Source organism: Sprattus sprattus (genome assembly GCF_963457725.1).
Source record: "Sprattus sprattus genome assembly, chromosome: 5".
Classification (NCBI taxonomy): Eukaryota; Metazoa; Chordata; class Actinopteri; order Clupeiformes; family Clupeidae; genus Sprattus; species Sprattus sprattus.
The window spans coordinates 34734227-34760419 of record NC_137924.1 but is presented as its reverse complement, the minus strand read 5'-3'; the positions used below and the strand labels follow the sequence as shown (position 1 = coordinate 34760419).

At 45.8% G+C, this 26193-nt stretch overlaps 1 protein-coding gene across 1 annotated transcript; it reads left to right on the top strand.

Annotated features, from left to right (window-relative positions):
* Nucleotides 1-1603: 1603 nt before the first annotated feature.
* Nucleotides 1604-26193, top strand: slf1 (SMC5-SMC6 complex localization factor 1; the record flags this gene model as incomplete). Its single annotated transcript, XM_080838504.1, has 18 exons — nt 1604-1714; nt 2509-2587; nt 2909-3078; nt 3162-3217; nt 3327-3477; nt 3811-3996; nt 4256-4327; nt 4810-4956; nt 5322-5488; nt 5867-6001; nt 6353-6497; nt 7344-7506; nt 7655-7806; nt 8436-8557; nt 10891-10967; nt 14367-14459; nt 15529-15711; nt 25688-26193. 18 exons carry the CDS (start codon nt 1604-1606, stop codon nt 26191-26193), a joined length of 2715 nt encoding a protein of 904 aa, XP_080694630.1.

Sequence of the window (26193 nt, the reverse complement as noted above, 5' to 3'; positions counted from 1 at the left end):
AGGGAGCCTGATTTCCCCCACCACACCAATACGCTCAATTTAGACAAAATAGATTTAACTCATCGTTGTAGTTTTGAGTAACAACGAATATCATGAGTCATGTCATAAATGTAATGTCACAAGTGGTGTGGACTATAAGGCTAACGTTATAACCTACATGCAACAAGTGAATGCTTTGCAGATGCCTTATGCCAGGAATGTCAACCTATGTGGCAAACATTAAAAGTACCTAAATGACGTTACAGTTCAAATGCGTTACGTACAGTTACGTTAAGTAACGTTACAGTGATTTTGTGTTAGGATGACCATACTAAAGATTGGCGGGGGAAATTATCTGCAAATTGGCTATTACGCGTTTCCTCACATTATCTCACTAGCAATAGGGGGAATTATGTTGGGGAGGATAGCTATCTTGCCAGCTAACTAGTTAGCTTGCACAACGGAACACTTGCTATCTAACCACAATTGTCTAAGCATTTGATAACGAAATACATTTTAAAGGCGCTGACCGCTGATGTGCCACAAGAAGGGGTTATGACATTTGCGATTATGGCACTCCTTCATAATGTGGAAAACTAGCATCCTGCTACATTGTAACATGCTACTAAAATCCCTTTGCAACGCGTTAGCGTCTCTGACAACCAACCGGAAGCCTCGACTTAAAAACTTCCGTATCATGGGATGTTACAAAATTCCTGAAGTACGTAGAGGCTCTGTTAATTTACGCAACCACCCTTACGATGTCCATCATATTACAATAATAATAATAAATACATAACATTGTTTCTACGTATTTATACGCGTCTGCGGTGTGCTTCACACCAAACGTGAAGTAAACTGTGGTTTTCTTATCAAAAAGACTCCCCTAAAGTCTTGGTCCAGTCCGTGTTAGGAACGCTTCCTCATGAATATTTCTTCGAAGCTCAGTAGGTAATGTTTCACTAAAGTCACGTTTTAATACTGATTTGCGTTGTTTTCTCACTGAAATGTACACAAGTTGTCTCTGACAGCCTTAGAAAAATGTAAGCCGATGCTTATCCGTGAACGGCACTATAGTTGCGTCCAATAACCTGTCATTTCGAAATATTTTGGCGCGCTGAGAAAGACCATGCACGATCAAATGGACATCGGCAGCTCTGTGTCCAGAAGTTGCCGATTTTCTAGTTTGTACCATTATACTATGAGAATGTAACCGATGTGAAAATACTGTGTATGTTCGATGTTATTGAGTAAGGAATCGAACAAAAATCATTATAGCTATGCTCACAGACAGTACTGTCAATAGGTATGCGGCTATTTGTTCTTCCCAACCACTGGATTTGGTGACACTTCTTTAGCCTAACCAATGTATTGCTATGGCAAATCTCAAACAGGGACAAAATATAGTCATGCAAATGCCTATAAAACGTTATGCTGAAGGATTTGATAACATCGATGCTGGCAATCGAGGAGGTTTTGTGTTTCAGCAAATCATTTTGGCAATGCTTTCGTAGAGACTAGCCTACATTCATCGGTACGACTGAACACCTACGTGACTCATGCATAGGTTTCATGTGTTTGTTTGAAATGTAGGTATGTCAGCTTGTGATGTCCCCGTGTAACGATGTCCAGCAGAAATCGCATATTTCAGATATCAGGAATCAAAGATGCTCAAAAGAAAGGACAGCTGCTCCGTGCTATAAAGCAAGTGGGTGGGACATACATTGGAGGGCCGGTGAGTAGTAGGGAAAAAGTTGCTCATCCAAACAATACAGGTGGCTGAACCATACCAAGTGTCAGTGTCCTTAGGTACCACAGCACATACTCACAAAATTAAAAAAACATCTACCTTTCATTGCTGTGACAGATCTTGACACGCCCAAGTCTTTTTCGTGTCAATTAAATAAGTGGTATATCACAACAATAATAGAAAGGTGATCAATTAATAAGTACAAAGTGGTTAATTCATGATTATATTCATCATTAACGCAAGTGTAGGAGTAAAAGTGAAGTGTGTAAAAGTTTAAGCAAGTTGAACATACTGAGAAAGACTATGCAAACAGCAGTGGGCTCCTGGAACTGTAGAAACCAGCCATGGCTGGGTATACCCATTGAATACAGAAATGATTTTTCAGACTAATTAATACAATTATTTTCTCATGGGGTTCATCCTTTCACAGATATAAAAATAGCATGTCGCAGCTTCATTGAAGGCTCTGGTGTACACCTGTGTTACAGTTCATTCAGAGAATGATGAAGAATCAGTGATTAGCCCTGAGAAATGGCCCTAATTGCTTTCAGATTCCGAGATGTATTTTTGACTGCATAATTTTGTCCTTGCCCTCAATTGCATCCAAATATAGTCACAGACTTTTCTATGCAATAATTGAAGTCCCTTCAGTCTTTGAGATGCAGCAAAGTTCTTGACCTTTTTTAAAATTTCTATATTGTAGAGCAGTTGAAGACCTGAGGATGTCAGACTATCACTTACACAATGGCTGTTATACTTGTACATTTATAATGTTGCAGAATTACAAGGAAAGCACCACCCATCTGATAGTCTCCCAGGCTGTCCCCAGTGAAAAGTTCCTAGCCGCTTGTGCTGGAGGTCAGTGACTGTAAATTAAGTGATTTATGATCACATCAATTATATATTGTAAATGTTTTACTGTTTGCTTCAGATGTCTTTCAACCATAATAAATTAGATATAAATAGTGTATTCAATATTTTGTTTTAAATTTCTTTAAAAAAGCTTTGTCCAGTCTATCATTCTGCTAAAATGCTTTCTTCATTCTAGTTTCTCATAGTGTCAAAAACTTTGTTAGTCTTGCTGTATTGGAATGAGAGATTATACGTTAGAAAGAACCTGCACAACCTGCTACTTCAGTGTTCACCATAAAGCCTATTATATTATCCCGGTCTTCTTAGGGAAGTGGATTGTCACACCAGAATATGTTCTGGACTGCCTGAAGCTTAACACCTGGCTACCAGAGGCCCGTTATGAGGTGAACCTCTCAATCCAGAGCCCTGGCTTCACCAACCCAGTTCAGGCCTGGAGAGAGAAGGTGGCCAGGGGAGTGGTGTCAGGGGCCTTCCAGGTAAATGTCTGTGAATATCCAAACAGCTGGAAAAAATATTCAACTGCTACTTTTACTAACTACATAACTCCAAAACCTTGTAGGACTGGGTGGTGCTGTTGAATGTGGTTGACAGCAAGAGGAGGCACACTATCAGCAGGTTAAAAGGGCCTTCTTTGATGGGGGGTTGATAAAAGATACTACAAATATTTCATAAATATAATATAATGTTTGACACTACGACAAAGCAACTAATGCTTTGTTTTCAGGATCCTTAAGGCAGGCCGAGCCGTTGTGTACCTTGAGAAGCCAGCCTCAGTCGCCATGACTCATGTGATTAACAGTCATGTGTTGGAAGACCCTCTGGATGATGATGTACCCTGCACCTCCATGCGTCAGCTTGCTCTACATTTATTTGGGGTCAGTTGGCTAGTTCTGTATCATCATGACTTCCACCTGCCTACACTCTATATAAAGCTAGCACATCATAGCATAGCATGATAACCATCGGTACAGGGTTTACATCGTGCTACTATTAATTCAGTCATTAATCAATGAATGCTGTGGAAAGTGGTGAAGAGTGACATTAGCCATTAGTAAGTTGCATATGTAAACTAAACAGAATAATGTTGTCCTTTACACAAAAAGTTCTTCTTCGTATATTTTGGTAGTGGCCTGTTGGTCTAAGTTTCCCGTGAAGAGATGGAGAGTGATGTGTGCATTCTTTTACTGTTGCTTTATGGTGTTGTTCAGAAATCTCTCGCTGGGCTGAAATGGCCTGTCCATCAACCACGCAATCCCAGCGATTGGGACGTAGAGGACATAGACACCTCATCTGAGAATGTGATAGAGGAATCGGAGCGGGTGGAGCACACGCCTGATACAGGCCTACTCTTACAGCTGGAGAATAAGATGGAGGAGTACATATTATATGTGGAGGTGTGAGAATTATGCATTTATTTATCTGCAACGGTCCCAGCCATAATGTTTCACCAAAAAAATAAAAACATAAGTTGTATGGGTGAAACATTATATAACCCTAATTAGTATAAATTATATATCATTTTTGGGATAATATATATACTATGATAAAGCACAGTCTTCATACTAAAATTTGAAGCTTCTTCTAAAAAATAGTGTGTAATGTGATGCAATATTTTTAGAATGCCATTTCATTTTTTTCCCTTTTTCTTCCTAGAAATGGAAGCAGAAGAGAAAGCTGCTTTACCCAGAGTTCCAGAGCTTCTACCTCTCTTGTCCTACCTCTAAGGTACTTCATGCAGATCGGCTTTGAGCATATTAACACATCTCCAACACAACGCTTATCAGGACAGCCGCACATTTAGTTCATATAAGTACACATTTATTTCAGACAGTTTGGGTCATTCAATTTCCTCTCTTGTCACTTAAGTAGTGCTGTAGGGTTATTCGTTTGTCGAGGAAGCATCATATCCGGGTCACCTGATCTGAACAAGATGATGTGATTGGTGACTCTTTGATTGGCAGACCCATTAAAAAAGGCCTTTGCTGTCCTTCCACCGGCTTCCCTGGTGATTCTTTCCCAAAGAGCCATTCGGAGAAAGTGAAGGGTTTCATCCTTTCTTCCTTTCCTCCCCCTGCAATGTTCTCGGTAATCAGAGATGTAACTGGGCAGTGACTGACAGTGCCATGCTGACCCCACAGAAAGGCAATTCCATGTGTCCTCCCGTTCTCATTTCCCTTCCTCTGGCCTCATGTTGTTATTCTGCGTAGCGTGCCCCGACTGACTTGAGGAACGTGCAGAGCATGCTGGACTGCGGCTTCTTCCCCCAGGCACTGGAGGAGCTCCAGGCCTCTCTCCACCCCGGGGTGCTTCCTCCAGCCCCGCTTGTGCTCTCGCTCGTGCACCATGCCCTGGAAGTAAGGTCACAACACGCTACGCACGCACTACGCCATCAACCACATCCATTCAGTTTGAAACATTTTATGTTTATTGTGTATGAAATCAAACTGTAAAGTGACTTGGAGCTTTTTAAAGTATAATTTTTTCAGGCTAAATTCACAGCAGCAATCGCTTACATCACATTTAGCCATAAACTTAATGTTAAAGGGGAAAAGAGTAAAAAATCATAGCAAACACACAAGTTTTTGTGTTTTGGTTCATTTTATATTTAGCTTGGCTCACTCTAAACTTAAAGGATGCATGGCTGCTATAACCTGTGTGTAGATGCTATGTGCTATGTGAATGTGTCTGCTAGTGTTACTTATCTCTCCTTCTCCCCCAGGGTGCTGCTAAGCCGTTCTTCCTCAGCATGTTTTGCAAAACACTCCATAGCATCCTGCGCAACAACTCCCCCTGGGGCTCGGCCACCTATGCGAAGTACTTCCAGCTAATTCTGCAGTGTCCCGAGTGCAAGAAAGGCGTGTGGTCCCTCCTCCATACGTCCTTCAGGTGAGAGGCTCAGCTGGAGAAGTGGAAATATCATTTGACATCTCTTAAGAAGTCATTGAACACACAGGGCTAACACGAGAGCTCTACTAGACAACTGTGTTGTCAGTGTGGAAGCGTGTAATACTGTTATGGTAAGGTGATGCCTAGCTGACTGGAATAAGGTATTGCATAAATAGCTAATGTTCAGTTTCAGAAAAAGTGAATTATAACTTTTAAAATAATTGTATTGTTGTACCATTGTGCTGTATGTGCAACATGATAAATGTGCTGTGTGAAGAAGTGATGTGGTTAAGATCAGGATGACATCATGTGCAGATGCTGCTGTTTGAAGTCGTTTGAGTTCAGGCGTGCTGTTTCACTCTGGGACTCTTTTGTCAGGGTCTGCATGTCCAGCACCGCCACCTGTCACTCACTGCCAAGCCCCGCCCGCCCAGAGCTGATCCGCTTCCATGGCGACCTGCAGGAATTCATCCTCAGGCTGTTCCAGCTGGAGCTGCACGCTGTGAATTCTGGGTAAGTGCCACGGGCATCCCCAGATCCTGCAGAGCGTGCAACTGTCCACACCGACACTTCTCATCTTCTGCTTCTCTTCTCTATGCAGTTTTAGTGGTGGTGGTTGTGGTGGTGGTTTTTTAATATTTTCTGTCACAAACAAAACCATCTAAGCTTTTCTTCTACCTTACTGGATTGGTTCACCAGTGACATCTTTGAGAACTTCGTGCAACAAATAGCAAGGTTATGGCATAGATGCCTTGGAAGAAGCACAAATCAAAATCACAAATTCTGTCTGTGTCTTCACAGCACTCTGACTGTCTGTAAATAGACGTGCCTGTCCGGTGACCCGTCCACATTTTTCCTCCACAGCTTGGCTGCAGGAGCGCCGTGGTCCACGGTTCTGGGCAGCACGTTCTGGACGGTGTGGGAGAGGTCGGCCCTAAGCTCCAAGGCCATGCAGCAGCTGGTGGAGCTCCTGGTGGAGGCCTATCAGTGGGTCCACTCCTGCACTGAGGTGGGTGTGCCACAGACAGCAGATCATGCTCCTCACGTCCCCGTCTTCCTCACATTGCCAGTGTTGATGTTGGAAAAACAGTCCCTCTGGGATTTTACAATCTTGCATTTTCCCCAAACCACGCAAATTCAAGGATTTCCCGCAATTGTAATTGCAGGTTGCAATTTACTCTTATTACCGCAATATTTCTGCAACAAAACATAGTCATTAAATTTCAGAATTATTTGTGATTGATTTTATTTAACTCAAAATCACCGCAATTTGAACCACAATTTTTGAGAAATTCCCGCAGCAACAATTACAACAAATCCTCGCCTGGTGGATCCTGGAGGACTGAAAAAAGTGAAGTATATGTGGAGTAACGATTGAACGAATTATATTTGTGTTTTTGTATGAGTAAATTTGTCTGAGGAAAAGCCATTTCTGTGCCTTTTGTATGAAGTGTAATTCATGCATGTGGGATTTGATACCTCCCCAACCATTGGTTTCATGTTATAGCCCTGTCCTGTGTCTTGGCTACAGGTGGAGGCTGTGATTGGTCTCCTGTTGTAGCCCTGTCCTGTGTCTTGGCTACAGGTGGAGGCTGTGATTGGTCTCCTGTTGTAGCCCTGTCCTGTGTCTTGGCTACAGGTGGAGGCTGTGATTGGTCTCCTGTTATAGCCCTGTCCTGTGTCTTGGCCACAGGTGGAGGCTGTGATTGGTCTCCTGTTGTAGCCCTGTCCTGTGTCTTGGCCACAGGTGGAGGCTGTGATTGGTCTCCTGTTGTAGCCCTGTCCTGTGTCTTGGCCACAGGTGGAGGCTGTGATTGGTCTCCTGTTGTAGCCCTGTACTGTGTCTTGGCTACAGGTGGAGGCTGTGCAGCGGCAGCGGCTGGTGCTGCGTCTGCAGGAGGTGCTGGAGGTGGTGGTGGAGTTCTGGTGCCAGGCCCACAGCGCACTGAACCGGCCCCTGGTGGAGAAGAGCCTGCCAGACCTAGGGGAACACATCGCCATCGTCTGCTTAGCCCAGGGTAAGGTACTGCCTGTGTAGTCTTGAAAGGGTGCTGGTTGGTGGAGTCAAAATCTTGATTTGGAGATGGTTGAGGTGGGCAATGGTGTTTGTCAAGCCTGGATTAGGTTTGCAATGAACTGTGGATGATTAGTATTTACCTGTCCCAGTCTCAGATAGGGCACCAGACTTCCTGTTGGAGCTCATTCCCAGCATGCTTTGCTCTCCGCTCCGCATGGTCACGGCCGACGCCCTCTTCCGGTTTGTCTGCCGCAGGAACACCATTGCCCTGGGAACGGAAGCTCTCTCCCTCAGGAAGATTGTAAGTCCCTGGCTTATGTGATATATTCACTGCATCACTGCAGCGCTAGGGGTAGACCATCTGACAATTTTATATTGTGATTGATCTTGAAGATGTCCATGATCTACTTTCCCGGCAAATTGAGGAGATACATTTTATGTCCTTCTACTAAAGTATCCAAACTTCACATAAAACTTTGATGCCATTGATCCAAGCTACTGAAAGTGTAAATTTGATCATGAAGTTTAACTCGGTTGTACAGTGTCTTTAATCGTGATCGGGTGTTAAAGATATTGATATCATTTGGAGGCAGATTGCTCACTCCTACCAGTCAGTATAGTATAGTGTATCAGCAGTGAAGTGTCAGTCTGAACATCAGAAGTGCCTTTGACCCAGAGAACTTCATCATCTGACACGTTTGCTGCTGAGGGAAATGGGTGGACTCTTGTTTAAGGCCAAGTGTAGAAATGCCTGGTGGAACTCAGTGAAAATAAAGGATACTGAAAGTATTGATTGGTTGTCTTCCCAATAAAGTGGTCTCTTACACAGAGGTAATAGACAAGCAACTGTTTCTCTAACTCGCGCTCTCTCGCTCTCTCTCTCTCTCTTTCTTTCCCTCTCTCCCTCTCTCTCTCTTCTCTGCTTGTCAGGTGTCCACCTATTTGAAGGCCTTGGGGAGTTTATGTGCACGCCGGCCAGCTCCTGACCCTTCACCACGACCGCAAACTGAACCCGCCCTCACCAGCTGTGCCAGCCAGAAGCCAGGCTTGGGGTGGGCAGACACACACACACACACAAACACACACAAACACACACACACACACACACACACACACACACACACACTTGCTGTGACCCAGGAGGCCCTTTGCCTGTCTGGCTGGACCCCCGCCAGGATAGGTCAATAAGAGAGAGAGAGAGAGAGAGAGATGGAAGGAGATGTAGGGAGAAAGAGACAGATAAGGGGAGGGGAGGGTTATGAGAGGTTCAGGAGCTCATCAGACATACCTTCATGTTAGTTAGGCGGGGCTCCTTACTCACTCGAGCTGGTGTGTGTGCATGTGTGTCTTTGGGAGCAAACAGCAGGCAAACGAGCTTTGAGGGACATCCAACACTGGGCCATGCCCTTAACTGACAGATCCGCCAGTTGTGTGAATTATTTCCATTGCCAACCAGTGGACGAGATCTTTCTGCTGGAGCTCTCTCATGGCATAACATGAGCTGCTGCAGAGGTTTGGAGCTCTGTTCATCGATAGAGTACACTTCTCTTCAGAGCTGTTTTGCTGTGCCAGCCCTAAGTGGAAGGATGGCTCAGTGACGGCCATGGGATTGCTAATAATACAGTGCTGCAGCTCTATCATTGTGTCATTTGTCTATCTTGTTACTCCAAATCGACTCTCAGGACAATGACTATAAATCTACATTTTGTCAATACCGTTTGTTAGCTCCCTGCTCTTCTAATGGAGCCACGCTGTCCTTCTCTATGCACCTACACACAGCTGTACTGTGGCCTGGCTAATAGGGAAAGTATAGATAATGTGTTTATGTTAGGATGTGTTTTTATCTCAAACTCCTATTAGGCTTCCCCTGGTAACTGGAGAGAAGCCTGAGCCTCAGATTGCATAAACAAACCCATCAGTAGCAGAAAGCGGCGAGTCTTCTCCTAAACCCTCCTTCCTCTGAAGTACGTGGGGACGGGGTTCACAGGCAGCCTCTGAGGCGCTGTCACTCCCGTCTAGGAGGGCTGGAACATGCTTTTCTCCACTAATGCCAAGTGTAGCGCGTGTTTGTTTGAACGCGTGCGTTACGTGTTTGTGTAATGCACTACAAAGCCACGCTCTGCCTTGCTTCTGAGGAGCCCAATTATGAAGAAGGGGATGTCTCTTTCGCTTTCCTAGCCTGGTGCTCGGCGTGGCTCTCTCTCCCTCTGTGTCTTCTCCTCCTCACGCTCATCCCTCAGGCTGTCAGAGCCCAGCTGACAGCCGCTAGCTATTAGCATGCCAGGCCGTACAAGCAGCCCTGTTCCATTATTTATTTATGTGTAAGCCATCTCATTGCTCCCTTTGGCAATGCAGCAGGATGATGACAGAGTATGTGTTGGTGTCCTAAGCCTCTCCTTTTCATGCTTTTAACACCGGATTCTTCACTCCTCGCTCCAGCTATTAGCTGTTTATCGGTTAATGCTAGATGACATGGGATCGGATCATTGAAAGATAAACAAAACATTAATTTGCTATCGCCGAAATTCCACTAGAAAACAGTCAAGGAATTCAAATGTTGAGCTCCTGTAATGTGATTTTTCCACACCATGCTAGCTTGTACCACTTCAGCGACTGCTGCGCTAATATGCTGATGTCATTCCGCACCAGTCTAGTGAAGCAGACAGTGGACATGCTGCATGGTTAAAGATACCCATCAAAGTCTCATTCAAGACTATGTTGTAGCTATGCTGTCCGAGACAGTCCTCACAGCGTGAGAGTGAGAGAGTGAGACGATCAGAGACGTCTCGACTTCACCTACCCGCCTGGACGCCAGGAGACTGTGTCAGGACTCCATAAATTTCAGCAGGAGTCCATCCCGTCCAGCAATAGCATCAGGGCTGTGGGGCCGCTGTCTCCTCGCATGAGGCTCTCCTCGGAAGGGAACTCACTCTATCTCCATCTCTCTATCTCTCCTTTTCTATCTCTATCTCCATCCCTCAATCTCTCTCCTGAATGTTGTTTCCTGCTGAGGGAGATTGGTTGAAGCAGACTGCTCTGTCTTGTCCCTGCCATTGATCTGTGTCCTTTATTGGACCAGCCACACAAGTTATTATTAAATGTCATTTGGTCCTGATTTAGTAACAGAAGGATTCTCATACACGTTGTGATTCTGACGTATGAATTACAACATATTGGGACTTTTTACAGATTTTACGGTGCTATTTTGTACTAGGGATGGTAGTAATGCACAGATATTATTGCTATACATATCAAAAGCCTGATGTGCGGTTTAGTGTGTGTGTGTGTGTGTGTGTGTGTGTGTGTGTGTGTGTGTGTGTGTGTGTGTGTGTGTGTGTAGTCTGACTTCAGTATGTTAATGGTGAGGCTTTTGTGTGTTATGCAGGTCAAAAGGGAGTGTGTGCCCGTACGGCCCAGGAAAAGGGAACATCCCACGGGGCTTAAACCGAGTGAATGCAGCAGGTGAGGATTATACACACACACACACACACACACACACACACACACACACACACACACACAAACACACATACTGCCGTGCAAGGCCATGTCCTCACACTGATGTTGTAGTTATATTCAAATATATGTGTTTCATACGTATATTGACACCACATTCCCAAGTGTCCTTTGGTGTACTTATCTGAGTGTTTTTCTGAGTATATGAGTTTTTTTTATTTATTCATTTATTTATTTTATGAGATGGCAAATGAAACAAAACATGCTCACACAAGGTGAAATACTTGAACAGAACAACAACAAGCCCGCGGATTCCTTCTCCAACGCTTCTTTCACGTCAAGGACCCACTCTATCACAGAGCATCACATGTCTTGTTGTATTAAGAGGGTCAAAAACACCGGAGCATCCTCGAGGCGCTGCCATTGATATTCCTCTCTCTGTGTTTACTTACATTCCCCTGTGAGTGCATCTTTCTCAAACTACCATCCCCCATCCACCAAAAAAAAAAAGCAGGAATGAAAATGCAACAAAAAAGAAACACAAACACACCAATAACACAAACACGACTGTTGTCAGATCCCCAGTTTGCGAATATTAAACAGGAGCAATTAGGATTCTGCAGAGCGAGGGTGCATAGAGATGTGAAGCGTGTGTGTGTGTGTGTGTGTGTGTGTGTGTGTGTGTGTGTGTGTGTGTGTGTGTGTGTGTGTGTGTGTGTGTGTGTGTGTGTGTGTGTGTGTGCGGGGGGGGGGTTGCTCCTGCAATTAGGCGCACAGCACTCACCGTGAACCCGCTGCAGTGTCAAGACTCATCTTCTCCTCTGCACCTGATCAGACAGAGGCCCTGCACCAGAGCTGGGGTCGGGCAGGGTGGGGAGGAGATGAGAGAGACAGAGAGCTGGGGTTGGGGGATTGGGGCAGGCAGGCAGGCCTTGGCACTTTCAGATAGAGAGAGAGAGAGAGGGAGCGAGAGAGAGGGAGAGGGAGAGAGAGAGAGAGAGGAGAGACTCAAGGCTGTGAGCTCTGCTCTGCTCTGCTGTGTTCTGTACATTCATTTCTTTATTTATTTTCTGTCTGTCTCCCGCTCCCATACGTGCTCCCTGTACTGATGCAGCTCTCATCATTAATTTTTTATGATACTTCCACACAGGCAATATAAATTCTAATCTATTTTCATCTCCTCACTGTGTTGGGTGGTTTGGAGTCTGTTTTAGTGTGTGTGTGTGTGTGTGTGTTTTTGTGTTTGTGTTTGTGTGTGTGTGACTATGTTGCACAGTAGACATTTTATGCGTTGTTTTTGTCTTGTTTGGTGTCTTTGGAGCCTTATGGTAGCAGACTCATGCTAGGCGATCCAGTCTTGGCTAAGTGCAGATAGCATGTGAATTATTTCTGACCTACCTTCAGTTAACTTCAGGGTCAAGACCTTGTGTGCGTCCAGCATTCCTCTTGCCTTTTCACCACAGTCCATCACAGATCCCATTCAGTAAAAGCAATGTTAGCTTCAGGGTTAACTACTCTTTTATGCGACAGTTCTACCATAAAAAGCCTAGGATCAGGTCTGTATGGAAAGTCCTTCCCTCTTAGTGACCTTCCCAGGCCAAGGGAGTCGGTGTCACCACCAGCCAGAGACCAGCAGACCAGCAAGCTGCCAGATCAGGCTGGAGGAAGAGAGCAGCACACACGTCCAGGCCCCCTATGGTGGAGTTAGGCGCGGAGGGGAATTTATAGAAAAGGACAGTGGGGATTTATCTGTTCCGTGCCTGTAAATGCTGAGCATGCAATTACCCCTATAATGGCGACGTTGTGTCCAAATTGGAGGCATTAAAGTGATTTAACAGCGCCTAGATTGGGGCTGGCATTTGCGAGAATGTGTACACACTGGGAGTTGTGGAATGTTTAATCACTCGTTTTTTAGAGCCTATTACCAGGAAGGAGAGCAGGAGGGGGGAAAAAGCACCTCATAGAACGCAGACAAGCCAGACTGCCCAACAACTCATTAAAGTTACACTCATTTCATTTGTCTCTTTATTTATTTATTTTAGCTCTTTTTTCCCTTCATGTTGTGGTTAAATTGGCATCCAAGAGTGCATATTTTGACATTTGACATTTTGAACTCTGGTGTCCAATTGACCGCAGTGCGGATGACCGAGATGCCCGTTAACAATCAACGAAACATAAATAGAAGTGGAATAGATTGTATGCTTTGAATCATCTGTAAATTGCAGGCTTTTAGTCATCCACAAATAGACCAACCCATCAGTATGAAACAGGGTTATCATCTTCTTGAGTCCTCTAGAACCTTCCAATGCCTTAATTGCTTAATTGAATTCCCCCTGACCATTGGCAAAGCTTTAAAGCCTCCCACCCAGGTTGGGCGCCCAGAACTGAGAACCGCTGTCTGCTTCTATGGATGACTAAGAATACCTCTTTCTACTCTTTCTTTTGATGTGTCCTGCAAGATCTTTCCTTCATGTCCTTCCTTTCCTCACTTCCCCCTTTTTCTTCCCTTTCTTCCTCTCTCTCTCTCTCTCCCTCTCTCTCTCTCTCTCTCTCTCTCTCTGCCACACTGGGTTTTTATCAGGCCAGCCAAACCCCTGTACAGCGCGGTGTCCTGTGGCGAGCCAGTAAAGCGTTTATTAGTGGCTTTGCAGCGCCTGTATTATTCTGGCAAGCACAGAGCCACTCAGGCTTAGCCTTTAACTTTCCCTTTTAAGTGTCGTCACACATGAGAAGAGGAGCTGAGTGCTGTAAATATTCCTCCCATTTATAACTTCATATCAGAAATGTAGACCAAAAGGAGGTAAAAGTGAAGAGTTTCGGGTTTGGGTCTGGGAAGCTCTGGTGGTGTCGTGCTGGTGTGTCACGTGGCCTTCGCTGATGTCCAATAGAGTACTTTGAACCTTTGATCTGAAGAATCCTTTTCAGGGGGCTTTGTGTCAGGGCTGTGTACCAGAACACCCCCCAACCCCCCCCCCCCCACACACACACACACACACACACACACACACACTGGGGAACAATACCGGAACAGGAAGGCATTACTCCCTCAGTTTGCCCTCTGCTTTCTTTTTTCTTCTTTTTTGTGGCGCCACCACAAGCATGAGTCCGCTCATTCTAAAAGCCCAAAAAGTGAAAAGCGGCGGGGGATTCCTGCCTTCTCTCCGTCTCATCTTGTACGGCTCCCCACCTCATGGGACGGGCACATCTTAGGGGTCAGTTTGTTTGATTCCCTTTTTTGTTGAAACATTGTTGTCATGCTATTGGTGTTTGCCTTAGCATGGGGGGGACAATGGGGAAGGACACACCCTAATTTTGTCTTTCTTTTTTTTGGCTGGTCCTCTCTGTCGTTCGCTCTTGCTGCCTCTCTCTCCATGACTCTCCTTCTCTCACTCCATTCTCACGTAGGAGAGACACTCCTCCACCGCGCCTGCAAGCAAGACCAGGTAGAAACACTCCTGTACATCCTCGCACAACCAGGGACGGACGTCAACGTTAAAGGTAAGTCTTTGTTACGCCGCCTTCTTTTTGGCTCATCGTCTTTGTCCTGCTGTGTTTCTGCGAGAGATGGGAGGATAGATACGCTGAGTTCCAGAATGTTTTTTTTGTTTGTTTTTATGTAAGAGTGAGGGGGGCGAACGTGAGTGTGCGTCATCAGTGTAACCTTTAGATAAAATGCAAAGGGTGTGTCTTAAAGAAACAAGTATAAAGGGATGTGGCGCACGAAGCCGCAATTTTGCTTTTAAACACTCAAAATGTCTGTGACCTCCAACTGTATGACTACGAGTTGGCTTATAGTTCTTTCCGCTTGTTTCGAGTGTGTCCTCCTATCACTCCTCTAAAAGCTCTTTTCCAAATTGTTATCGCGGAATCTGGTCTAAAACATTTTGTGGCGCATACAACAAAAAAAAATAAATACAGACGGAACAGGGCTTTGCATTAAGTACTTTCTAATGTCTTTTCGCTCCAACTAGTACAAGCGGGATCTGTTTTTGAAAGTGAGGCCTTTTCTTTTTAAATGATGAATCATACATGATGTCCTCTTGATTTCTTTCAGCTTGATTATTGTTCCATTATCTTGAAAAGTGCCTTCATCTTTGTTTAGAGTCATACTCCTTGGGAAAGTATTGGCAAAACAACACTGAGAGACAGAGCTTGATGTTGTGTAATAATATTACTCCTAACCGTGTAGTGGCGTAATGGTCATTGTCACATACTAACATTATCCCATGTCAAAGAAATCGTTTCTCACCTATAGGCTTTTGTGTATATTCAAAAATCATTTGTTCAGTTGTAGTTCCATGATGTGAAGTTGTTATTGAAATATTGCTTGGTTCTTTTGAATGGCCATGTATGAAGGCTACATCACCATGGCTACATGGTGCTTGATCTCCTCATTCATCCTGATGTTCCCATTTAAACATATCCTGAATGGACGAGTGTATGTTTAGAGCTTTAGAGTCTCCACACAGTCACGTGGCAGCTCACTGTTCCCTCTCTCTCTCTCTCTGTCTGTCTCTCTCTCTCTCTCTCTCTCTCTCTGTCTCTCTCTCTCTCTCTCTCTCTCCAGACCACGCGGGCTGGACGCCGCTGCACGAGGCCTGTAACCATGGCAGCCCTGCGTGTGTGAGAGCCCTGCTCCAGCACAGCCCCTGGCTCGACCTCAGCAGCCAGGTGGGCGGGGTCAGCCCTCTGCACGATGCCCTGCTCAACGGACACTTGCTCATTGCCAAGATGCTCCTCCAGTATGGAGGTTAGTACACACACACACACACACACACACACACACACACACACACACACACACACACACACACATTGCCAAGATGCTCCTTCACACATACACACACACACACCCTACAGTCCAATGTAAAACAAACACACACACACACACACACACACACACACACATTGCCAACATGTGAGTACACAATACCATGTAAAACAAACACACACACACACACACACACACACACAGATACACTCCATTGATAAAATGCCTATGCTATATGGAGTTTGGCACACAAACAAACAGACATGCACTCTCAATCTCACTTCCTGCCATTACTATGACACTGAATGCAGGGAAGAGCTCACACACATTGACAATAGGTAATAATCACACATAATAACATAATAACGCGTATCTAATGTACACCAGCTGCGTATCTTATTTATTTTATTTTTATTTATATATATTATTCCTACTACCTTGCTGCTTATACACCTGAATTTCCCTACTGGGATCTTATCGTATCTTGTGTTAACAGTAGGTGCACACTCATACTCACCCACACATGTACATCGTTAAGATGCTGATACTGTATGGGTCACTCTCAGTCAACACATTGGTATTAGTTATGCGTTCACACACATTCTAAATTGCTCAGCAGATCTGGCATAATTTATATTCACATAACTCATATACACATTTATATTCACACACACACACACGAACATACACACACACACACTTTCATCTCTAAGCTGTTCTGTAGTATAGAGGTAAATAAGCACAAACCCTTAGCAGTGCTGAGATGTTGTATCGGGGTGACCTCGCTTACACACACACACACACACACACACACACACACACACACACACACACACACACACACACACAACAAACTTGTGCTTAGGCTGGCATACATACTTCCATTACTTAGCACTATGAAAGTCAATGATGTTTTCTTCACAGACCCTGCTGAAGCACACATGTATAATATTCAGAGTTCCGGGCCTCCAGAGCACAGCGTTGTGTATGACTGTATTACCGTGTGACCGTATGACTGTACGACAGTGTGACCGTGTGACCGTGTGACAGTATGACTGTACGACAGTGTGACCGTGTGACAGTATGACTGTATGACTGTATGACAGTATGACAGTATGACAGTATGACCGTATGACCGTATGACCGTATGACCGTATGACAGTATGACCGTATGACTGTATTACCGTGTGACCGTATGACAGTATGACCGCATGACAGTATGACAGTACATGTGTGTCCCCTGGGCAGGGCCTCGGCCTGATGCGCACACTGTGTTAATTAAGTGCAAAGTTTGACCCATCATGCCTGATGAAGACCGGAGAGATTGCAGTGAAGCATATTATTTCATATTGTCTGAACATCTCTTCTGACCTTTTTTTTTCAACCTGGGTTTGGATCTGAAGATAAAGCTAAAATAATGTTTTGTATATGATGATCAGTTAAGCAAAATCAGATGCAACTCACAACTCCTGGTCACCCTCATCAGATCAACACGATAGCATGCAGATGAGTGGGTAGGTCCACACTAGGGCTCCGTCCGCACAGGCAGGCAGGCTGTTTGAATTTCAAAGCGGTGCTTGTCACCTGTGCTTATCCTCTCCCCCCGCCTCGCTACTTTGATCTGCTCAAAGGCCAACAGGCTATATCATCCATAATGTACACTCGAGACATACATTTTCCCACAATGCAGCTCTGTACCTCTGCCCGGCCCCGCTCGAGGGCTGTGTGTGCTCTCTGCTAAGATGCTTTGGTGGAGACGGAGCCTCACCTAAGAGGTAAGGTTGTTTGTTGAGATGGAGGGAGAATGAGCCCACACAAAAAACAAACAATCGACAGGAGAGAAATAGGTAGTTCATGTTAGCAGTGGTGTTTTTGTGCATAGTTAATGATTCAGTAGTGAATGTGATTGTATTTGGTAGCCTTGGGTTTGAACAGAGTTTGGTAGCCTCAGGTTGGCTTCTGAAGTAACTCCATCCATGCACTAAATCACCCGCTTGTTATCTCACTCATTCACACGTTCATCTTTTGTTCATTCTTTTTTGAAGAATTTAGCTGAAGAACAGAATGTATGTGGTTGGAATAACAAGAAGATGGTAATCCGTACTGTTGTTATGAGGGGAGACATGGCGTGCCTTTCCTGTTTTTGCTATGTAGATATTGAAAGCGTCGAAGTGAAACTGAAGTGAAAGTGTTGGTTTATCACTGGGTGAAAGGCCTCCCTGGGCTCCGGCTGTAGTATCTGTTCTCATTACTCAGTGGTCTGATTGTTTTATAGGCCAGCAAAGAGAAGCACTTTCTTTCATGAGCTCTGGAGTCATGCAAAGCAACCTCTTTTTTTGTTTGTTTTTCTTCCTTTTCTTTTTTTGGCCGCCTGGATTTATGGACGCATCTGTCCCGTGGCATAAGGCTTCGAGCACACGTGGCACGTGTTAACATCGCTCAAACGAGACGAGACGAGGCAGCGAGCAGCGCTCGTGAAGTTTGGCACGCCGGCTTCTTTCGTGGGGGAAGACGAGGACGAGGAGGACATGTGACAGTGGAAGCGTTTTTCCCTCGCTCGTGTCGGCAGGCAGGGGCCGTTTGCCTGCCACTTGCCGACTGTTTTATGTGCTTTGAAGTGAGCGTGACGCGTGTCACAGTCTCAGAGTGGGGTACTCAAGACATTTTGGCAATGTCACAATAAAAAAGCAGGAGGAAGATGCTACAACCCTCATGCTTTTTTTTTCTACAAATAATTTCTCTTCTGCTACCGAGTGCAGACACTCAACTCACAAAGTCTTCATTCTCTCCAATTAGCTTTTTTTTCAATTTCTGCCTTGACGAGAAAGGAGGCGTTGTGTGAGATCAGAATTGAAAATTGCCTTTTTGAGCAGGGTACTGATTCTTGCTTTTGAAATTAGACAGGTACCATCTCAACATGATTTCTTTTCAATGGAACATTGCCATTGTTATTTACAATTTAACTATAAAACAGTATCTATTTTTGGTAATTGGAAACAAACTGGAGCCTATTGTAGTAACCGGTGTGTGGTTTTGTTTCATTTTAGTGGCACAGGTTGGTGTTGTTGTTGTTGTTTTGGCTTCTGTGTTCTTATCAGCGCTAAAGGGTAGGAGCGAGGCTAATGTTGACTTAGCATGAGCTATAAAAGAGAAACATCTCAATCAGAGCACTGAGATCAGGAACACCCTTCCCCCCGTAACATGAAATAATGATGCTGACTGGAGGGCAGTGGGGGGCTTTGGGGGTCTGAGGAGCAGAAGTCAGGGGCGATGAGGGCTCTGTTGGCAGGGAAAGTGTGCCATGGCCGTGGGCAGAGCCAGGCTCCAGCGGTAACCTCTCCTCCTCCAGGCTCCTCCGGGTGGAGAGGCAGCCGCTCTCACCAGGATGCTCAGTGTATTTGAAAGACTCGGGGTGAGTCTTGATTGAGCCATCTCTACGTTTAGTCTTCTTTCTAACATTGACTTCTCAACTGAATCTTCCTCTAAAGACAGCAATGAGCCATGGAGTCATTTCATGTCAAATCAACACATTATAAACTATTTTCACGACTGACTTGAACTTACTTCATACTTTACTTAAATAATATCATTGTACCCAACAACTAGTGTGCACAAGTTTGAAGTATGGAGAGGAAGGGTGTTGATTTTTAAGTCTAAAGTAAAGGTTGGGTTGCAGCTTAACTTTACAAGGTTGTGTGATTTGTTTTGCACAGTACATTTTCTCTCCATTGAATTATCTGTTCTTTCCCCGCCACCTGCTTGTCCTGCCATCACTGCAGTTGTTCTTGGCTGGCTTTTGGCTGGCCTTCAAACAGGCTTTGTGAAGCCGGTTTGAAGGCTATGTGCATTTGGTGTTAAAGCCTTTTGAGGATGAACAATGGCTATTCAACAGTTCATTCCAAGGGTGAGTGGTTATTCTGTGCAAAGCACACAAGGTTTCTGGAGCACACAACTCCTCTTACCTTCTCATGATGAAGCTATAAGTAAAAGCCTCAAGATCAACAGATATACAACACCCTATAAGTATTTTATTTAGTTTCTTCTGATTTTAACTGGTTGAAGAGGTAGAGGAGTCGTTCAATAATCTGAAGGTTGCTAGTTCGATCTCGACTCGTTTCAAAGCAAGTCCTTGAGCAAGACACAGAAGCCCCAACCGCTCCCGATGTGCAGGTTGGCACCTTAGATAGTAGCTTCCACAATCAGTGTGTGAATGGATGGATGTCTGAGGCATTAATCAGTAAAGCACTCTGAGTGCTCTAAGAGTAGAAAATGGCCAGTGCTACTAAACAGTGCATTTCCTGTTCTTGTCTTTGGACGAACATAGAATTGGCTAACTGCCATGACCATCTTAATGCTTGAAAGCACTCATTGCACTTAATGCTCTTATATAAATACTATTAGAATGAGTATCAGGTTCCTGAGGACTGATGGACATGTACAGATCAATTGTTACTTGAAAACACTGCAGTTGTGTTTATTTGTGGCTACTCAACAACATCTTACTCATCTATAAACGAGGATTTATTTCAGTCTTTAATCTCAAGAGAAGCTCAGAAGCTTCATGCTGTATATAGTTGTACAGAGCCCACTTTTTCATAGGTGAACGAAGAAAAAAAAAATCAATTGTGCCATTGGAGATATGCTAGATGAAGAAAATGGTAGCATAATCACTGCCCCTAAGTGGTGTTCGTCAACAGCCATCCAAAAAGATTGATGTGCAGTTATGTTTTTGTGTCTGGCTAAGAGTGGTACTTTTCTGCAGTCCTGTTAGGACCATGTGATGCTTTATTTAACAAACCACTCCAGTCTCAGTGTCTAAAATCTCATCCTCGGATAAAGGCAACTACACCTGAAAATATACTTGAAGCTTGGCTCCTTGATGAGCACAAAGGACCTATTCAGCATGTTGCAGTAAGGTGGTAGACTTAGCAAGTAGTGTTCATTGTATGTTCTCTATTGTCCTTTTCTCCTAATAGAACGTAAGGTAGAAGTCCAGTCATTCCTTTGTGTATGCATATGTTTAGTCTTCTCTCTCTCTCTCTCTCGCTCTCTCATACTCACATTATTTCTGTCTCGGTCTGGATGCAGTATATATGGAACATCTGTAATGTGCTGCTTTCAGCTGTAGGCTTCACTCCCACTACCATATCCTCACAGTGAAACATGCATTACAGTGCCAGGAGCAGCACATACTGACAGCACTGTCACAGTGAAACATGCATTACAGTGTCAGAAGCAGCACACGCTGCACTGTCACAGTGAAACATGCATTTACAGTGTCAGGAGCAGCACATACTGACTGCACTGTCACAGTGAAACATGCATTACAGTGTCAGGAGCAGCACACACTGCACTGTCACAGTGAAACATGCGTTTACAGTGTCAGAAGCAGCACACACTGCACTGCACTGTCACAGTGAAACATGCGTTTACAGTGTCAGGAGCAGCACATACTGACTGCACTGTCACAGTGAAACATGCGTTTACAGTGTCAGGAGCAGCACATACTGACTGCACTGTCACAGTGAAACATGCGTTTACAGTGTCAGGAGCAGCACATACTGACTGCACTGTCACAGTGAAACATGTGTTTACAGTGTCAGGAGCAGCACATACTGACTGCACTGTCACAGTGAAACATGCGTTTACAGTGTCAGGAGCAGCACATACTGACTGCACTGTCACAGTGAAACATGCGTTTACAGTGTCAGGAGCAGCACATACTGACTGCACTGTCACAGTGAAACATGCGTTTACAGTGTCAGGAGCAGCACATACTGACTGCACTGTCACAGTGAAACATGCGTTTACAGTGTCAGGAGCAGCACACACTGCACTGCCCAAAAGCAGCTTGTAATGTCACGAACCCTGACTGATCTCACCAAAGAGTGGTTAGACCCCCGTGTTTGCCCGACTGCAATCCTGCAATATGTTTGGAGTCTCCTGTGGTTGAGAAGCATCAGTCAGGCACTGATTAGACATTTACAGCCCAGTTTTTTCTCTCATCCGCTGCATTCACTGGCCTCTCAAGAGCAGAGGGGAAATGAAATGAAGGACAGCTCTCTGTTGCTCGTCTCTCTCTCTCTCTCTCTCTCTCTCTCTCTCTCTCTCTCTCTCTCTCTCTCTCTCTCTCTCGTCCATAGCTCTGCCACCTCTACACTCTTCTGTTTCTAGTCTTTGCCTGCCCTCTAAAGGCCAAAAGGGCTGCCTGCTGTGCTCTACTTCTGTGCTGGTGTGTGTGTGTGTGTGTGTGTGTGTCTCTAGGTTGCTCTGTCAGGTCTGTCTGTGGTGGTGGTTGTCTGGGAGGTACACACATTCCCCTGCTGCTTCCCATGAGGGAGAGAGAGAGAGAGAGAGAGAGAGAGAGAGAGAGAGAGAGAGAGAGGGGAAGAGAGAGAGAGAAAGGGGGAGAGAGAGGGCAGCAGCAGTGTGTCTGCATAATTAGCCGTGTTCTCATTGAGTCCCTCAGGTGTTTTGTTTATCTGAGGCACAGGGGTATCTGACACATCGCGCCAATACCTGGACTCACTTCAATCGCTCTCCGTGATGTGGGAGCCAATATCATATCAAGCCCTGGCCACTCTCACTCAAGGGGTCTGCCTGCCTGCCTACCTCTGTGTGTGTGTGTGTGTGTGTGTGTGTGTGTGTGTGTGTGTGTGTGTGTGTGTGTGTGTGTGTGTGTGTGTGTGTGTGTGTGTGTGTGTGTGTGTGTGTGTGTGTGAGGCAAAGCACTGACAGATGTGTATTTCATGGGCCATTGTGAAGAATAGGCAGTGCTGATTCCATTGTCCTGGGGGAGGAAGATCGGCCTGCCGCTTGCATTCATCAAGCTCTGCTGCTGGCGAGCAGCGGAGCAGAGAGGGTGAGGGAGAGAGAGAAGAAGAGAGAGAGAGGGAAGGAAGGAAGGCAGTAGAGAGAGAGGGTGAGATAGTCCCCCACTGGACCCCCACATGCTTGTCAGCCCCCCTCCCATCTCTGCCTTTGTCACATTCCAGGTTTCCGCCTGTCAGGCAGTTTGACACCATGGCGGTAGGGACCAGCGCGTCAGAGAGCGAGGGAGCGAGAGAGAGTGAGAGAGAGCGAGGGAGAGAGAGAAAGAGGTGGGGGCAGAGAGTGCAGCCGGCTCCTTCCAAGCTGATGGGTTTGATTGGGGCCAGGGCCTCCTTTGCATGGTAGAGAAGGGAGGGGAGTAGGGGGAACCAGGGGAGAGGGGAGGCTCACACAAAAAAAAAAAACGAGGCAGAAATGGGAAGGGGGAAGCAGGAGGGTTGCCCCAACACAACCCCACACCGATCTGCTGTTCTGATTTCCTGTATTTTAATAAGTCCCCCGCAGTCGCTCGGCATGCTGGGGAGGGCAGAGTGAGCCCAGCACAGCGGAGCAGTTTGCTCTGTTCACACCTGACATACTTACCCCCAACACCCCCCCTCCACACCAGCGTCTGAGTTTGGGAAGGGTACACTCTGTACAATCATAGCCCCGTCATAACAGACCACAGACTTTCATCACCGTCTCTTAATGTCTAGCAGATGGGCGGACTCTTCTCCTCTGTAGGTAGAAAGAAAACAGACGTCTATTAAATCTATCAAATGCATAGCGGCATGACATCGTCTCCACCAAGTGCTGAGTTTGTGCGATGCGTTGCCTCATGTACAGGCTTTAGTAACTTGTTCCGAAGAACTGTTGGCTAACCAACGCGTGGTGTATTTTTAATACACCACGCGTTGGTTAGCCAACAGTTCTTCGGAACAAGTTACTAAAAGTTACTAAACAGAATGCGGGTCTTCATTTTCGGCTCCGTTAAACAATTGTGGGAGGTCTGCGGATGTTGTCCCCCATGCATTGCAGCAGAACTACCAGCAGAATGCAGATGACTGTGAGTCCACTAAATTGGATTCACACTCAACTCTGCTGTCTGCTGCACGCTGTAAATATTTAGCATTTTGCAAACTAGTTTTTGTTCAAATTCGGGGGCAGCTTGAAAGAATGTGAATTTGCTGTCATTAACATCAACATAATATGTAGATGCAGTTACTGTGGTGTGAATTTTTCTCATTCTGTAATGTCAGCTTGCTTTATGTGACTGTTTCCATCCACAGTGATTGTTGGATGTGATGCACTTCACTAAGCATTGTAATGCACCATTCATAACTACAGAAAGCTACCTCATCTAAAAAAGATAAAGTAGTATTTTTTCCGGGGGAAAGTCAAGTCATTTTTTTTCAGCAAGTTACCCTTTTGTTCTGAGAGTCAAGAATTCTTTTGATCGTGGCACATGAAACAAACAAGATACTTGTAGGGGATTGGCTAGATTTGGTTTCAAAGGTTTAACATCTAAAAATGTGCAGGCATGTTTGAAGGACATCTTGATAAAGTAGAAGGAAAAAAATTCACACGTGCTTCACTAACACTAGCACACATGTACAACACACACACACACTGCACACACATACTGTGCACACACTGTTCACACAAGTGTCCTTCAGTCAGTTATTCATCACGAGACACAAGACATGTACAAAGCATATCAAGGATCTCTTCTCCGCGGTGAAGGGCGCACACCGTTCTTGCCCTGCTGAAATTCTTGCCCACCTCAGGAGTATCTTTGTTGGGCCTCTCATCAGCAGGGGCATGTTAAGTAGGGCACACACCTTTGACAGAGCCCACAACCCTGCCCAGTTTGACCTCCCTCCTTCGATGTGAAGGGCAAGGCTGAATCAGTCAGAACTGGGGCATTGGTTGGGCTGTGTGTGAGGGGGCGGGGGGTCGTGATAATGACCTGAGACGAAGATCCTGTCCCCTGGCTCTTCCTCCACCGACTCCCCTTGATCTGAGGTGGGCTGCTTGGCCATTAAGCACGGCTCTCGCACTGACCTTGGCCTGCTCCCTGACCCAGCGCCCAGCACCCCCCCTCCATGCACACCCCCTCGGGATGAGGGAAATGTATGCAGATTCATCCTTCAATGCAGATGGGGGAGCTTCTATCCCCCTCATGCTTTCAGACTACACTTGCTGATCCTCGTGTACCCACGCTGTGAGCTGTGTACCTGGAAATGTGTGTGTGTGTGTGTGTGTGTGTGTGTGTGTGTGTGTGTGTGTCTGTGTGTGTCTGTGTGTGTCTGTGTGTTTGTTTTAAAAGTAGACACTGATCTGTTCTATTACTTACCACTCTTGCTGCATTCAGGGAAAGTGCTTTTTGTGTGACACACTCTAGCGCCTTGACCCGGCTTTTGATGGTAGAGTTTGGGTGTTGTATGGGAGCAACGGCACATTCCTGCAGCTCAGGGAGGAGGCGAGGAGGCTGTCAGTGCACCCACACATTCAAAGGAAAATGCCTTGAGTGTCAGAAGTGCTTGTAATGCCATAGAAAGTTGAGTAGTCAAGTGTAATCAAGTGCTGTGTCCACAGAAATCATCTTTTGAGAAGCGAAGAGCCCTTACTTTAAACTAGACTATGCTGCTAGTCCAGCTGCCTGTTGAACCAGTGTTTGTTGTCTTCCTCTCATATATGTGTGTGGGTGGGATGGAGGATGTATACAGTATGCGTGTATGCCTGCTTGTGTTAATACTCACCTCGTATACGACATCTGCGGTAATTTATTTGTGATTGTGTTTTCCTGAATGGACTGTTAAGTACCGCACCTGTGTCATCATTCTTAGGTTCCGTTAAGTGTCGCACCTGTGTCTTCATTCTTAGGTTCCGTTAAGTGTCGCACCTGTGTCTTCATTCTTAGGTTCCGTTAAGTGCCGCACCTGTGTCTTCATTCTTAGGTTCCGTTAAGTGTCGCACCTGTGTCTTCATTCTTAGGTTCCGTTAAGTGCCGCACCTGTGTCTTCATTCTTAGGTTCCGTTAAGTGCCGCACCTGTGTCTTCATTCTTAGGTTCCGTTAAGTGTCGCACCTGTGTCTTCGTTCTTAGGTTCTGTTAAGTGCCGCACCTGTCTCTTCATTCTTAGGTTCTGCACTTCTGGAGCTCCGAGATGACTCGGGCCGCACCCCTCTGGACCTGATTACTGCGGCAACACTGCGCCAGGAGCTGCAGCAATGCGCTGTGGAGGGCGACTCGTCCCATGCCTCTGGCGCCGCCGTCTGCGAGGTGCAGGACCTGGCCCTGGTGGAGACCTGCTCCTGCCTGCTGGCCTGTCTGCTGCTCAGCTACCAGCAGGAGCGAGAGCTGCCTGAGTGTAGCGGCGACTCTCCTCTCCACCTCCCCCCGAGGCTGGCCCAGGCGCTGCTCACCCACGGGGCCAAGGCGGTCACCGGCGGGTGGGCGAATGCCAAGGCGGCACAGCTGGCCCATGACCTGGAGACCCTGCTGGGCATGGGGCAGTACGTGGGCACGCTGAGCCCAGCACTGAGGCGCTGCCAGGGGCCACACACCGGGCTCCTGGTGCTGCTGCTGGAGGACCTGCAGGCTGAGGGACAGCTGCTGCTGGAGGGGGGCGCTGCTCTGGGCGTCTGA